Source organism: Rhizophagus irregularis, chromosome 8, assembly GCF_026210795.1.
Source record: "Rhizophagus irregularis chromosome 8, complete sequence".
NCBI classification, from domain to species: Eukaryota; Fungi; Glomeromycota; class Glomeromycetes; order Glomerales; family Glomeraceae; genus Rhizophagus; species Rhizophagus irregularis.
Window position 1 is genome coordinate 823,127 of NC_089436.1, and position 16,771 is coordinate 839,897.

General features: G+C 26.1%; 4 protein-coding genes across 4 annotated transcripts; 3 read left to right on the top strand and 1 right to left on the bottom strand.

Moving 5' to 3' along the window:
- Positions 1–5: 5 nt before the first annotated feature.
- On the bottom strand, positions 6–1,761 carry OCT59_028079 (uncharacterized protein; the record flags this gene model as incomplete). Its single annotated transcript, XM_025332726.2, has 1 exon — positions 6–1,761. One exon carries the CDS (start codon positions 1,759–1,761, stop codon positions 169–171), a length of 1,593 nt encoding a protein of 530 aa, XP_025168092.1. The 3' UTR covers positions 6–168.
- A 513-nt stretch (positions 1,762–2,274) lies between these two features.
- OCT59_028080 (uncharacterized protein) lies at positions 2,275–3,448 on the top strand (the record flags this gene model as incomplete). Its single annotated transcript, XM_066147069.1, has 3 exons — positions 2,275–2,293; positions 2,396–2,533; positions 2,619–3,448. 3 exons carry the CDS (start codon positions 2,275–2,277, stop codon positions 3,290–3,292), a joined length of 831 nt encoding a protein of 276 aa, XP_065993820.1. The 3' UTR covers positions 3,293–3,448.
- Positions 3,449–8,208: 4,760 nt separating this feature from the next.
- OCT59_028081 (uncharacterized protein) lies at positions 8,209–8,616 on the top strand (the record flags this gene model as incomplete). Its single annotated transcript, XM_025332727.2, has 1 exon — positions 8,209–8,616. One exon carries the CDS (start codon positions 8,209–8,211, stop codon positions 8,614–8,616), a length of 408 nt encoding a protein of 135 aa, XP_025168096.1.
- Positions 8,617–15,709: 7,093 nt separating this feature from the next.
- OCT59_028082 (uncharacterized protein) lies at positions 15,710–16,076 on the top strand (the record flags this gene model as incomplete). The annotated part of the gene is made up of 2 exons (XM_025311813.2): positions 15,710–15,805; positions 15,870–16,076. 2 exons carry the CDS (start codon positions 15,710–15,712, stop codon positions 16,074–16,076), a joined length of 303 nt encoding a protein of 100 aa, XP_025168097.2.
- Between the last annotated feature and the right edge of the window lie 695 nt (positions 16,077–16,771).

Here is a 16,771-nt window from a genome sequence, read left to right on the forward strand (position 1 = left end):
TTTGTTTGTCGCATGAGATTATGTAACTTTTATTTCTAGAAAAATAGCGCGAAAATTAAATGAAACAAAAAATATTTACGAATTAGAACTTCATTTCCCATTTTTTTTTTTAAAAAAAAATACTATTTAATATATAAAATGAACGACACTAATTCTTATAAAATGTAATTAATATAATTCATTATATTCAATATCAGGTAACCGATACTTTGCACGATATTCAGAAAATTTAACAAATCCCACATGCTTTTTAACATCATCGATATATTTCTTTGTAAAATTCTTTTTGTTTCCTAAATATAATTTATCTAATTGTCCATTATTATAATAAGTTAATAATAAACAGATATGATGATCGTTAAAAAAAGAACAATTAGAAAAATCCAACACTTTAAATTTGATTCCTTTTTCTTTACAAATTTTAAAAAGTTTTGATAGATAATTAAATTGAAGATAATTTTCAAAATTAAATGTGAGATTAATTACAGATTTGGGTAAATTTTCTCCAATTAAAATTAATAAATCTTCTCCACTAAATTCCAAATATCTTAAAGATAATATTTCAAGATATTTCAAAGTATTTAAATAAGATGAAAATAAATTAACATAATTAATATCAATTGAATAAGTTAATTCAATTAATTTGGTACAATAATCTTGACAATAAGAAAGGATATCTTTTGTTTCTGATTCATCAATAGATAATGTTAATTCTTTTATTTTTTCATTTGATTGTTTAAATAAAACCTTAATGAAATCAGGTGGAAATCCCTTTCCCTCATCCATTATAATGCAAATTCTATTCAATTTTTGAAAAGATAATGATAAATCATTATCATTGATTGAAAATTTAAAATTACTACAATAAGTTATTTCCAATTGTTGTAAATTTGAAAATATGGACAATTCATGAAGTGGAAAAGGATCAGATTTATTAAATTGAATTAAATTAAGACAAAAACATGTCAGAACATTACAATGTTCTAGAACACTTTTCCAAATAATAGGGAAATCAGAATCTAAGCATGATATCGTCACATCTTCCAATCTTTTTTGATTTTTAATAAGTTGTGCCATATTTTTTACACAAAGATCCAATGGAGTAATATCATTAATCCATATAATTATAATTTTTTTTAAATTCATTAAAATTTTTGAAGCTGATAATAAAATAGTTGGTAAAAGTCCTACTTCATCTCCCACAATAACGCAATCTAAACATGTAATATTGGATAAATTTTCTTCAGCTTGGGTTAATTCAAAAATATTCATAATTTGTTCTTCATTAAAATAAATTCCTTCCATATATGTTGAATTAATTATGAAATTTTCACATAAAGCTTTAAATATCTTGAGTACAGTTTTCCTTTCAAATTCTTTTTCTAAAAGTGCTGAACCTTTAACTTTTTCCTCAAAAAAAATACTTGTATCAAGCCAAACTTTTATTGTAGCCAAAATGTCATTGAGCCAAAATTTTTGTAAAAAACTTGTATAATTGAATATAGCTTTTACTGTTGAATCCAATCCAACGGATTCTCGAAATTCCTGAGATAAACATTTAATATAAGAGTCCATAAGTTGAACATATCGTTCTTTTTGTCCAGACTCAAAACAAAAGGAAAAGGGATCTTTCCACAACTCAGGAATTGCTGAAATACACCAATGACGATTGATTAGAATGCAAGTATACCGTGCTTTCCAATCTTTTTCTAATTCTTTAAATATCAAATGTAGACAAAGTTCTGGAAGTGTAGCTGCCATATTTTTTACTGTTTTATTTGTTTTGATTTTTGATTTTAAATTATTTTATTTTATTATTATCCGATGATCGTCCATCGATCGACATACACATATACGTTGACGTGTGCATTATTGATAGATTGTCTTTATTAGTTAATTATTATATATATATATAACTACAACGCAGCTGTACGTGTTGTACTCATGTACTCACGTGTACTCACATGTATTTTCAATATATTTGACGAACTTAAATTATTTTTTTAAGTGAAATATTATTACACCGTTGAACTACACTACTCCATTTTTACATTCCTGAAGAGCTTATATATTAAGTTTTATTTTTACCATATTATAATATAACGTATGAAACACGAAATTAATAAAACATAAACAACTGTACATATAAAAGAAAAAATTGCAATTTTTTTTTATTGGAAAGGAATTGAATAGTTTGTAATCAAACTCTTCTAAAATACATGTTATAAAAAAAATGAATTCAAATGAAATAAAAAGGGCGAATTCCTATAAAAAATGTTAGATGCACCGCAACGTATGGGCGTAAATCAAAAAAGTTTCAGTGGACTGTAACCCGTGGCCTTATCTGCTTTGAAGACTCGGCTTCGCACATGTTTCACATTTCCTTATGGGACAGAGGACGAACATATTGTTATAAATCGTGAGTGTGGTGGTAATGAAAAGGAAATTATTTGTTTGGTTGATGATGAGGATTTGGCAAGTGTAATCTGGACTCAAGGATTCAAGGTGGATTTTCCAATCGTCGTGGACACATGTAAGTATCGGTTTGCTATTTTTTGAGAATAAATCATGATAGGTGTGACATACCCCTAACAAAAAATAATTTGGATGTTTTATAGCGCAACAGCCATTTTCGTCGTGGACATTTCCCCAAATCAAGACGTTATTCGGGTTAACAGCTGATAGTTATATTGATCTCCCCAGGTTCGATGGAGAGTTAGCTGACACAGCCAATTACGAAAAGATATTGGAGCACGTTTTGGAAGATATAGCTATGAAGCATAAGACCTGCATTCACGTCACTAGTGCAAACGAAGCAACAAGACGCGAATTTATTTCTTCCGTTCTTCATGGCGTTGCCTCTTGTTATGATGGTGAAGTGAAAGTATGTCCAGAATACGAGTTATCTGGAAGTCATGGTAAAGGGCCAGTGGATTGGGTTATCAAGATTGGAGATACGATTATCGTTGTTACTGAGGCTAAAAGAGAGGATATTAACCAGGGTGTTGGCCAGAATGCAATTCAGTTACAAGCTTCGTCTCAGCGTAATAAAAAGAAACGCACATATAATGAGGCTTTGCGTGAAGATGTAATGTATGGTATTGTTTCGACAGGGGTCGACTGGGTCATAATTAAGTTAGTTACTACTGGCGAATATAATGATAGTGATAATGGGAATGTCGAGGTATTATTGAGTTCGCGAACACCATTTACTTTCCCCATTAATGAGAGTGTGTTCGATAAAAGTCTTATGCTTGAAAAACTCAAGAACTTGTTCGGGCAAATTAAATGAGTGTTTGGTCTCCAGATTGAATTGCAGGAATCATTGAAGCGGGTAAAAACAGAAAATAAATAAGATAGTCTTATCTTTTTCGAAAAAAAATAATCGTATGTAGACATTAGAATAGAAAAAAAATTCGTCATGTATCGCAGGCTACGCCCCAAACCTTTGTATTTATTTTTGCATATATTAATAAAAAATTTTCTTGGCAAAAGTAATCGGATGCTTATACAGGTTGAGATATGCAAATTTTATTAGAATTAATAAAGTATTTTTATTCCGCCATTTTTTTTTATTTTGTACATATTATATATAAAGTGCATTAGCCCAAATTTTTATGTCTATTTTTTATTTAGTACATATTATATATATTATATATAAAAGTGCATTAGCCCAAATTTTTATGTCTATATTTTTTTTGTAAAATAATCTACATAGCACGAAATATTGCTTGTTGGATAGGAAAGAAATCAATAACCATATTATTGATTGGGTATGGTGGGACTTGAGGACAGCCACGGAAAATACAACCTGGAAAAATATTCATAATACACATTCCTGGGGCAGTACATCCATTATACAGTTGATTTCTCCTATCAATGGTTCCGAATTCAATCTAAAAAAAATAAATGCATAAATGATATTGAAAAAGAAAGCAAATGCCAAGAATACTAATTCTTACAATGTGGACTGGTTGATAATTTTCATATACATTTTGTACGCCATTTCTATGACAGAATTTATAGCACTGCCAAAAACACAGAACAATTATTAGACAAATGAAATAAACAAAATAACAACAAAAAAAGTAGTACTGAACTGTGAAACGGCGCAAAGGAGTTCCGTTTTGATCTCTTCCTAAAGTCCATTTCCATAATTTTAGTACAAATACATCCTCTACATGGTTCAGAGCCAACCAGAATTGAGTAGTCTTATGCATTATTCTAAAAAGGCTTTCTGAATTGGCCACCTCAACAATAATGGTTGGCCAAGGGTTACCCTATAAACCATTATAGATTCAGATTGGTCTTTGTATTTTCAATAATATAATTCAAGAAATAATACCTGAAGATCACAAGGGTTTGGGGCTGGTTTGGGCATAATTCTTGGTGTAAATGAACAATCCGGCTGTTTGCTAGAACTCCTTGTTATATGTCCTGGAGTAGTATGACAAGCTGAATACAAAAGGATTAAACTTAATATAATAATATAAATTCACAAATAAACACAAAGTACATACTTGATGCTCCAGTAATATCAACTGTATCCTGAGGATCTTGATGTATAAATTGCCTAGTGAACTCATAATGTGCCATTTCATGATCACGATTTGGCAACTCGATTATGACTACCATTCCGTCTTGAAACTCCCAGTACCTTGATGCTTTTGTGATCTCACATTTTTTTTCGAACTCTTCATAACTTACATCTTCAATAAGAATCAGAGGAAGTCTAATAAAATGAAACAAATTTTAGCATAAACATTGAAAATCGAATTTATGTAGTGTTATGACTATGACTTACCTATTTTCATCAATAGTTTTATAATTTCCATCGATCTACCATTTTTTCTCTCTTGCATCAGCTTTGTTAGTGATGACTTCTTCCACATTAGCATCAATAACTTCAATACATTCCTGAAACGCCAACTCATCTGCAGTTAAATCAGGTAAGGAAGTTACTGAACCTTTATGAGAATTTGCAGTTGATGAGAAGATGCTTAAAATAGAGGCTAAAGAACTTCGACAAGAAGATACAAAAGATTCATTTACACTTGTAAACATTTTTAAAACTAAGAGATATAATCACTAATAACTACTAAATGAAATGAGAGATTAAAGTTAACAGTTTTTATAGTTATCAAAATATGTGATATGACGCAATAATTAGTAATTAAAGTGTAGGGAAGCATGTCTGAAATGTGTGTCAAATTGACAGCGCAGTGTGGTGCAGCGATTTTTTCCAAAAAAATTAAATTGCAATTTTTTTTATTTAAAATAAAACCTTTAAATTACTACACTAGATATATTTTTGTCTGCTCTGCAAATTTACTTAGAGAATATACAAGTAGTTTAGAAGGCCATTTTCGAGTTATTTAACAAAAACTGTTTTTTGACAAATCCAATTTTGGAAATGATCAGTAAAGACAATAAAATCAGTTGTTATATACTAAAGTTAAAATCTACTTCCAAAATCTCCTTCCATTTATAAGTGAATTTTGTAAAACAAATGAAAATACATTTAATATGTAAATTTGAAAATATTATATTAAAAAGAAAATCTTTAACTTATTTTTTTTTTGAAATTACTATGCCATACTGTACCATTAACCTGACACACATTTCAGATATACTGTGAAAAGTATGGGAGTGTAGAAGTAAATAGATATTGTAAATCATTTGAATCATCTTTAATATAATTTTTTCTTTAAAATAGTATTATATTTTTCATCAAAATGATAAAATACTAATTAAATTTATTTTGGCAGATGTAAATATGTAATGTATTTTGATAAACATAATTAATTCATAATAATTTTATAATAAATAGTAAATTAGTCTATTCACCAAAATATGATATAATTAATTAGCAGAGAAGTATAAATAGTATTTTATTATCTGATTCTGATATGTTAATGGCTTATTTTAAATGATCTATACAATACTAGATCTGATTAATGATATTTTTACCAATCTCATTGGTTTGTATTCTGTAAAGAATCACAGATTGCAAATAATATAAAATTTTGGTATAAGGTTTAATGTTATTATCTATTGATTCATTTTTTGACATTGCATACACTAAGTATAACTGACGACTATTTTTGTTTTATCTAGAATATCGATAGTTGGGATAATGAAACTAGATCATGGAATGGAATAATATATAAATAAGCGAAAAGCTGGTATGATCTGCAGGCATTAGTATAGAAACTTTACTTCACTTTGTAAAACAAATCTATATATTACTGAATCTTATAATTTATTTTTTACATTAATAAATTAGTAATTCTGATCATGGTATTTTGTTACAATTTATTTATACTAACCAATTTTTGAATTATTTCATCTTATATAAAAAATTATTATCAAACATGCAATCCACTGATTTATTGAGAGAATTAAATGCCAAGCTCTTAACTGAGATTGCTAAACTCAGAAAAAAGTTTGCTGAAATCAAGAATGAGAATGGTAGGCTTAAAAATGAAAATGTGAAATTGAAACAGATTATTAAAAAGAATGCCAGATATGATGCTAAAAATGTCAAATACAAAGTCAGAATCGAGAAATTGGAGAAAAATAGTGTAGATATTTCAGCCAAAAATGCTGAACTTAAAGCTGAATTAGTCAAACTAAGATATAATTTCGATTTCTTCAATCTTATGAAACCTCAGCAATCACAGCACTTACTAACGTACAAAACTCATGCTCTGTTGAAGAAGAAGATATATCATATGTGCCGATTTTTGGAATTAGTCTAAATTAAGATTTTTATAAAAATTTAATATTTTAGTAAGATTAACATTACACAAATCTAAATTAAATATGTGTTACATATTTACGTAACTCAGATTTAATAAAAAATAAAAAAAATTTTTTTAATCAATATTCAAAAATAACGGTAATAACCACTTCTTTTTCCCCATCACTGCCCATCACTTTTCCATTATTTTTCTATTCACTTTTATTAAATATGACAAAAAAGTTTATAAGCAAATATAGCAGTTATTTTTAAGTGGTAAGTAAAAGAAAAAACTTAATATTTTATATACATAGATAAGATATATTTTTTCATAATTTTTAGCTTTAATTTATTGTTTTTTCTTTGTAAAAAATACATGCAAATAAAAAATAATTATGATGTAAAATAGTTGTAAAATGAATAATAAGATATTCTTTTTTTTTCAAAATAACTAATTATATATTTGTTTTTTATATTTTAAAATTATTTTATTAGATTTATTCTATTAAAATCCTTAAATGGCAAATAAAATCTTTTAAATAAAGTAAAAGAATTTGGGATTCTCTTATGAAAGCATTTTTTGGTAAGAAATAAAATTTTCAGATCGGACTTTATGCAGGTGACAAAATCGTGCATTATTATTCCTGGAGATATGCTAACGTCATCATTTTACATTCATTTGAAAGCTGAGAATTTGCTCTATCGTAAGAATCAAAGATCAGGAAAATTGGATCACCAGATGAGGCGTAATTAACGATCAAAGTCAAATCAAATTTAAAAATTAAAAATAAATATATTAGACGTAATTATTCACAATCCAGTGATTCAATTCATTCGATTTTAGGCTTATTAGATAGACCTCAATTTTCTCTTTCAAATGAATATAATTTCATTCGTGTAGCTTGCATCTACAGGTATTTAATAAATTTTTTTATATCAGATTTTATCAAACTTATAAAATTTTATATTAATAATATAATTGATGATTTCTAAACATCTACATATATTAAACGAATTATTTTAAATTTATTTTAAAGATAAAAGTTGGCATCACCTTAGGGAGCAAAGATCATTCAAATTGAATCACTACATGTGAAGTAATTAATGATCAAATTTAGATAAAATTCAATAAATATACTGAATGTGATTACTGAACAACTAGTGATTCAATTCACTTGATTTTAGATTCATTAGATAGATCTCGATTTTCTCTTTCAAATGAATGTAAATTTATTTGTATAGCTTATTTCTATGAAGAATTATCAATGATTTTGTCATGAGAGTTATATTTGATCTTTTAAATTTTAATGATATCTTATATTAAAAAAAATTAAAAATTATATAATTAATTAGTTTTTTTTGCATTATCTAGTATAAATTTATTATTCTTATATAAATGATAATTTATATTTGCTTTAATAAAATTATTTTTGTGTAAAAAAATTAGATTCCAAGGATCGGCCCATATGTTAAAGATAACAACTGTACTACAACCAGATGCTGAGTCTAAAAGGCACTTCGCTTCTGATCCTGTAATAAATCAGCTTATAAATGGAGCAACTAGTGATAACATAAACATCAAGTCAATAAAGAAAAGGAAGACAGACGTTTTCTTAAATGAAGTGTATAAGAAAAGTGTTAGTAATAAGATTAAGCAAAAGAATAAGAAAAAGAAATTATTGCATGAATTAGTTATCCAGAACTCATCTTCTGTAATGAAGGACAAAAAATTTCAATTATATAAAGTGGAGAATATTGTACAGAATGTGTTTAATTTTACAACCACTTCGACATCTAAGAAAAATCATATAACTGAAATTTTTATAACGGCCTATCATAAAAAATCTGATACCAAAATATATTGTATAATCTAGCTTACTTAATACAAGAAGCATGGAATGTGAAAGATGAAGCAATTTGAGCTAATCAAAAAGAATTATTGTACTGGTATTCTTATATTATAGAATTTGATAAAAAAACTGTAGAGTTTATAAATAGGTATAAAGTTGTTAATAAAAAAACAAAAGGTATTATTTATAACAATCTTATTAAACTTTTTCCTTTTGATACTAAACGTAATACAATACTAAAACTAACTCATAGAGCCAGAAGTATATACAAATTATTTGAAAAAATAGAAATTGATAAAATTAAGTATATTACAACATATAATTAGTGTTCTGAACGGATTGAATCAGATCAGATTTGAGATGAATCCGATCTGATCTGAATTCGGATCAAAAAAAGTTGGATTTGATCCGATCTGAATTCAGATCAAAAATAATTGGATCCGATCTGATCCGAATCCGAAACGAGCTTGATTCGATTCGGTCTGAATCCAATTCAGATAAAACCGATCCGGTCCGAATCTGATCTGAATCAGAAGTTAAAAAAACGTTTTGCAATGTTTTTTTAAAGATTTATTTAATAAAAAACGTTGCGAAATGTTTTTTATTTCAATTTAAACGAAAAAAACCTGTTGCAAAATGGTTTTTTAACGAATTTAATAAAAACCGTTGCGAAATGGTTTATTTAACTAAAAAAACTGTTTTGCAACGTTTTTTTAAAATATTTTAATATAAACCATTGCGAACCAGTTTATTTAACTAAAAAGAACTGTTTCGCAACAGTTTTTTTAAATTGTTTTAGTATAAACTGTTGCGAACCGGTTCTTTTCAGTTAAATAAACCATTTCGCAACGGTTTACTAATTATTTTAATATAAACCGTTGTGAAACGGTTTATTTAATTAAAAAGAACCATTTCGCAATGGTTTTTTAAAATATTTTAATATAAACCGTTGCGAAATAGTTTATTTAACTAAAAAGAACTGTTTCGCAACGGTTTATTTAACTAAAAAAACCATTTCGCAACGGTTTATTTAACTAAAAAAACCATTTCGCAACGGTTTATTTAACTAAAAAACCATTTCGCAACGGTTTATTTAACTAAAAAACCATTTCGCAACGGTTTATTTAACTAAAAAACCATTTCGCAACGGTTTATTTAACTAAAAAACCATTTCGCAACGGTTTATTTAACTAAAAAACCATTTCGCAACGGTTTATTTAACTAAAAAACCATTTCGCAACGGTTTATTTAACTAAAAAACCATTTCGCAACGGTTTATTTAACTAAAAAACCATTTCGCAACGGTTTATTTAACTAAAAAACCATTTCGCAACGGTTTATTTAACTAAAAAACCATTTCGCAACGGTTTATTTAACTAAAAAACCATTTCGCAACGGTTTATTTAACTAAAAAACCATTTTGCAACGGTTTATTTAACTAAAAAACCATTTTGCAACGGTTTATTTAACTAAAAAACCATTTTGCAACGGTTTATTTAACTAAAAAACCATTTTGCAACGGTTTATTTAACTAAAAAACCATTTTGCAACGGTTTATTTAACTAAAAAACCATTTTGCAACGGTTTATTTAACTAAAAAACCATTTTGCAACGGTTTATTTAACTAAAAAACCATTTTGCAACGGTTTATTTAACTAAAAAACCATTTTGCAACGGTTTATTTAACTAAAAAACCATTTTGCAACGGTTTATTTAACTAAAAAACCATTTTGCAACGGTTTATTTAACTAAAAAACCATTTCGCAACGGTTTATTTAACTAAAAAACCATTTCGCAACGGTTTATTTAACTAAAAAACCATTTCGCAACGGTTTATTTAACTAAAAAACCATTTCGCAACGGTTTTTTTAACGATTTTAATATAAACCGTTGCGAAATGGTTTATTTAACTAAAAAGAACCGTTTCGCAACGATTCTTTTAATTATTTCAATATAAACCGTTGCGAAATGGTTTATTTAACTGAAAAGAACCATTTCGCAACAGTTCTTTTAATTGTTTTAATATAAACTGTTGCGAAACGGTTTATTTAATTAAAAAGAACCATTTCGCAACGGTTTATTTAATTAAAAAGAACCATTTCGCAACGGTTTATTTAATTAAAAAGAACCATTTCGCAACGGTTTATTTAATTAAAAAGAACCGTTTCGCAACGGTTTATTTAATTAAAAAGAACCGTTTCGCAATGGTTTATTTAATTAAAAAGAACCGTTTCGCAATGGTTTATTTAATTAAAAAGAACCGTTTCGCAACGGTTTATTTAATTAAAAAGAACCGTTTCACAACGGTTTATTTAATTAAAAAGAACCGTTTCGCAACGGTTTATTTAATTAAAAAGAACCGTTTCGCAATGGTTTATTTAATTAAAAAGAACTGTTTCGCAACGGTTTTTTAAATTGTTTTAATATAAACCGTTGCGAAATAGTTTATTTAACTAAAAATAACCATTTCGCAACGGTTTTTTATTGTCTTAATAAAAAATATTGCGCAAAATGTTTTTTATTTTCTAAGATTCAGATCCGATCTGGATCTGATCCGATTTGAATGAATAACTGATCCGATTCAATTCGATCTGAAATGGATCAAATTTTTTTGATTCGGATCGGATCACGGATCATAAAAAAGCTGATCCGATCTATTTCAGATCAGATCCGCGGATACGAATTAGATCAGATTTTTTTCAGAACACTACATATAATGCAAATTCTGTATCAAAATTATTTGATAGTCAAATTCACTGGTCAGAATAGTCCATTTCGGCAAAATTTTAAATTGCCGAATGTTGGACGAAATTTGGTCTGACCTTAACCAATCAGTACCAAAAAAATCGGCAACTAATTTTATAAACGATTTGCACTGTAACGCCTGCCACTTGTCAACAAATCGATCAGTAAAATTGGCAACAAATCGGTAAAATCAAATTGACGATTGTTAATAAACCTAATAATTATTACTGATTTTTGTACATTTAGCTGATTTTAATTTTTATAATAACAATTTATTGATTAAATTTTATTAATTCATTTTATTAAAAATTGCATATTAAATTATTATCTATCTATCATTTATATACACCATTTACCATCCACCATCCATCATCCACCCATAATCTTCACCTGACCTGATAAAAATCTGAAGAAAACTACGAGAAAATGGCCAATAACTCATTTTTTAAATAAAAAAATTGGGTTTGAAAGAAATTTACCCAATCTAATAAAATCCGAAGGGGAAACTTACAAAAAAAGTAAAGAAATGGTTGGTTAACCATTTCTTTTAATAAAAAAAATGAAGTTTCAAAAATTTTTTGAAACTTTACCTGGAATATCAGTATCCACACTGGAACCGATTTTCTATAAAAAAAAAATATAAAAAAATCATTTTTTAGCTAAAAACGTTTTTTTTAAGTAAGTTTCGAAAATCTATCGAAACATTACCTAAGGAAATGGTAGAACTGATTCCCTACAAAAGAAAATAAAAAAAAATGTTAATATAACGTTTTTTTTAATAGTTTTGAATTTTTTTCGAAACTACTTAATGGGATTCAGTATCTAAGTCAGAACCGTTTCCCTACAATAAAATAATAATAAAAAAATGTTAATAAACGTTTTTTTTTAAATAGTTTTGAATTCTTTTTCAAAACTAACCAATGGGATTTGGTATTCACGCCGGAACCGATATCCCTACAAAAAAAATAAAAAAAACGTTAAAATTAACGTTTTTTATTAAAGTTTCAAAATTGTTCAAAACTTGCCTTTGGGATTCGGTATTCACGCTGGAACTGAATTCCTATATAAAAATAATAAAAAAAAAACGTTTTTAATATAAAAACGTTTTATTAAAGAAAGTTTCGAAATTTTTTTTTGAAACTTATCTTTGGGATTCGGTATCCACGCTGAAACCGAATTCCTATATAAAAATAATAAAAAAAAAACGTTTTAATACAAAAACGTTTTATTAAAGAAAGTTTTAAAATTCTTTTTTTGAAACTTATCTTTGGGATTCAGTATCCACGCTGGAACTGATATCCCTATATAAAAAATAATAAAAAAAAAACGTTTTTAGTATAAAAACGTTTTTATTAAAAAAAGTTTCAAAATTTTTTTTTGAAACTTATCTTTGGGATTCGGTATCCACGCTGGAATTGAATTCCTATATAAAAATAATAAAAAAAAAACGTTTTTAATATAAAAACGTTTTATTAAAGAAAGTTTTGAAATTCTTTTTTCGAAACTTATCTTTAGGATTTGGTATCCATGCTGGAACCAATATCCCTATAATTATTTATATAAAAATAATAAATTTATACTAGATAATGCAAAAAAAACTAATTAATTATATAATTTTTAATTTTTTTTTAATATAAGATATCATTAAAATTTAAAAGTTCAAATATAACTCTCATGACAAAATCATTAATAATTTTTTGTAGAAATAAGCTATATAAATAAATTTATATTCATTTGAAAAAAAAAATCAAGATCTATCTAATGAATCTAAAATTAAGTGAATTGAATCACTAGTTGTTCAGTAATCACGTTCAGTATATTTATTGAATTTTATCTAAATTTGATTATTAATTACTTCACATGTAGTGATTCAATTTGAATGATCTTTGCTTTCTAAGATGATGCCAACTTTTATCTTTAAAATAAATTTAAAATAATTTGTTTAATATATATATGTAGATATTCAGGAATCATCAATTATATTATTAATATAAAATTTTATAAATTTAATAAAATCTAATATAAAAAAATTTATTAAATACTTGTAAATGTAAGCTACATGAATGAAATTATATTCATTTGAAAGAGAAAATTGAGGTCTATCTAATAAGCCTAAAATCAAATAAATTGAATCACTGGATTGTGAATAATTATGTCCAACTAATATATTTATTTTTAATTTTTAAATTTGATTCGATTTTAATTGTACGCCTCATCCAGTAATCCAATTTTCCTGATCTTTAATTCTTACAATAGAGCAAATTCTCAGCTTTCAAATAAATGTAAAATGATAATGTTAGCATATCTCCAGAAATAATAATATATGATTTTGTCACTTGCATAAAGTCCAATCTGAAAATTTTATTTCTTAGTAAAAAATGCTTTCATAAGAGAATCCCAAATTCTTTTACTTTATTTAAAAGATTTTATTTGCTATTTAAGGATTTTAATAGAATAAATCTAATAAAATAATTTTAAAAGATAAAAAACAAATATATAATTAGTTATTTTTTTAAAAAAAGAATATCTTATTATTTATTTTACAACTATTTTACATTATAATTATTTTTTATTTACATGTATTTTTTACAAAGAAAAAACAATAAATTAAAACTAAAAATTATGAAAAAATGTCTTTTCTATATATATAAAATATTAAGTTTTTTCTTTTACTTACCACTTAAAAATAACTGCTATATATTCTTATAAACTTTTTTGTCATATTTAATAAAAGTGAATAAAAAAATGATGGAAAAGTAATGGATAGTGATGGGAAAAAAAAAGTGGTTATTACTGTTATTTTTGAATATTGATTAAAAAAATTTTTTTATTTTTTATTAAATCTGAGTTACATAAATATGTAACACATATTTAATTTAGATTTATGTAATGTTTAATCTTACTAAAATATTAAATTTTTATTATAAAAATCTTAATTTAAACTAATTTCAAAAATTTGCACATATAAGAAGAATGTTTTTTATTATTACTTTCTGTTTCAGTAATTTTCCAATGCTTCCAAACTTTTCTTTTCTTTTTTCCCATAATTGCAAGTATAGTTGTTTCCGAAATTCAATTGGCAAATCCGAAATCCGAAATTACGAAATCATAATTAATTATGTAATTACGTAATTAATTACGTGTTACGAAATTAATTACGTATTCCGAAATTCCAAAATTTGCATAATAGTGCGAAATTGCGAATATCTCAGGATCTAGTGATCAGATTTCGATGATCTTACTACCATTCGATTCGTCGCATCGAGACGAATCTAATGATATGTGTTTCATTTCTATAGCACCGATATTGATGGAGTAAAATTACTATAAACATTTAATGAATTTTGGTGTCGGATCACGATCTAGTGATTAGATTTGAATAAATTTACCACCATTCGATTCGTCATGACGAGACGATTCTAATGGCGGTAAGATCATCTTTCTAGCATTGAAATTGGCGGAGCTATTACGCTATAAATATTTAAAAGTTATTGGTATCGGAGCGCGATCTAGTGATTGGATTTAATTGATCTTACTACCATTAGAATCGTCTTATCGACACGAATCAAATGGTAGTAAGATCATCCAAAACGGATCACTGGGTGCCGAGTTATTATTTGTTAAAGTTTTTATATATAAATCGGCCAAAATTAAGGCTAATTCTGGCCAAATATTTTCGTAATACGAAATTAATTACGGAGTCCGAAATTAATTACGGAATACAGAGTTTTTCTAATGAATTACTTAATAATTACAGAATTACGTAATTACGTATTTCCGTAATACTAAAATAATTTCGGATACAAGTATAATTGCAAGAATTTTTTTTAAAAATTATGTAAAAAAAAAATATATTAAAAAAAAGAAAAAAAGATTATCAAGTTATACAAGATATAAATTATAAAATAAATCTATACCATTTTTTGCCAAATTATAATTAAAATTACATGACTTAAATTCTGCATTTTTATTGGTTAATTTAAAGTAATGGTTAATTAACCATTTTAAACTAATTATAAGTAATATAATTAACGATTAATTAACATCCATCCCTAGTTCAGACTCTACAATCAGAAATATAATAATGGTGACTTAGTTATTGCACAAAATCTACAAAATCTGATTTACTGATCTGTACTTCATCTCATGATTTATCAAAACTTACCAACTCCTGAAACTCTTCTAAAACTATTGAAGAACTAGCAGAGAACTAGGGAAGATTTCATGTAATATGATATACAATATGAAAATGGAACAAACGAAACAGATATTTTAAAATAGCAATATTATTTGAAAATATGAATGAACTTAATAACAATTATGATTATTATTAGTTCATTAGTAATATAGAAAGTAAAATAAAAAAAAAAAGATGGAAATAGATTTGCCATCCCACTATGCAGAATTCCTGAAAGTTGTATTCAATAATTTTAATGCAGAAATTATTGATGATAAATTATTTATTAAGGTAAGTACTATCCTATGATAATTTTACACTCATTCACATTCTTATTTATTTATACGTAATTTAGTATGATAATATGACAAAAGAGGATATTCATTTTGAATTGAAGAATTTACTTAAGCAACAATTAACAGAATGGAAATTTTCAATCAATATGATATGTGTCGTTATTAGAAATACATATAAACTTGATGTAGGCAGATGGCTTATTTTCCCAATGGTTGGTCAAAAACATAGACCAATCAAAAATAAATGCCTAACATCCAGGCTGTAGATTAAAGTAATGCATAATTTATGAGCTAAATGTGTATTTCTTAAGGTCTTATTAAATTTATTAAAATATTTAATTGCAGATTTACACAAATAATCCTGATGATTGTGATTATGCTTTAAATAAAATTAAGTCTTTATTATCAGTATTATGTATAAGGTTAGTTACTATAAGTAATGATTATTATATATCAAATTACAACCTTTAGCAGTTGTAATATTATAAATATAAGCTGTAAATTGGCTGTAAATACTACATCATTATGATTAACTAAAAGATGGTAATTCTGATTTACAACTGTTATATTTACTTGATTTTTGAACTTACAACTATTTATGGAGACTAATACTAGTTATGTAACACTGAGTTTGTCATAATCACTATTCTAATAATGGAAAATGCAATTTGTGTAAATCCCTGGCCAAAAGGTTGTATAACTCTAGTATATGCAGTCAGAATTGGCATTAATAATTGACTAGTAAGAGCCACTTATATTGATCATTGGCCAGTAAATTCTAGTTACCAAACTTTTTTTAATTGGTATCATACTAGATAGAATCAGTATATTACTTTTGAATATGATATAAGGATTTATTTTAATAATATACTCAATCAATTGACATAAAAAAGAAAATTTCTTTTATATCTATAATATTGCTTTAACTTCTGCTATATTATATAGACTTTCTATTAATTTA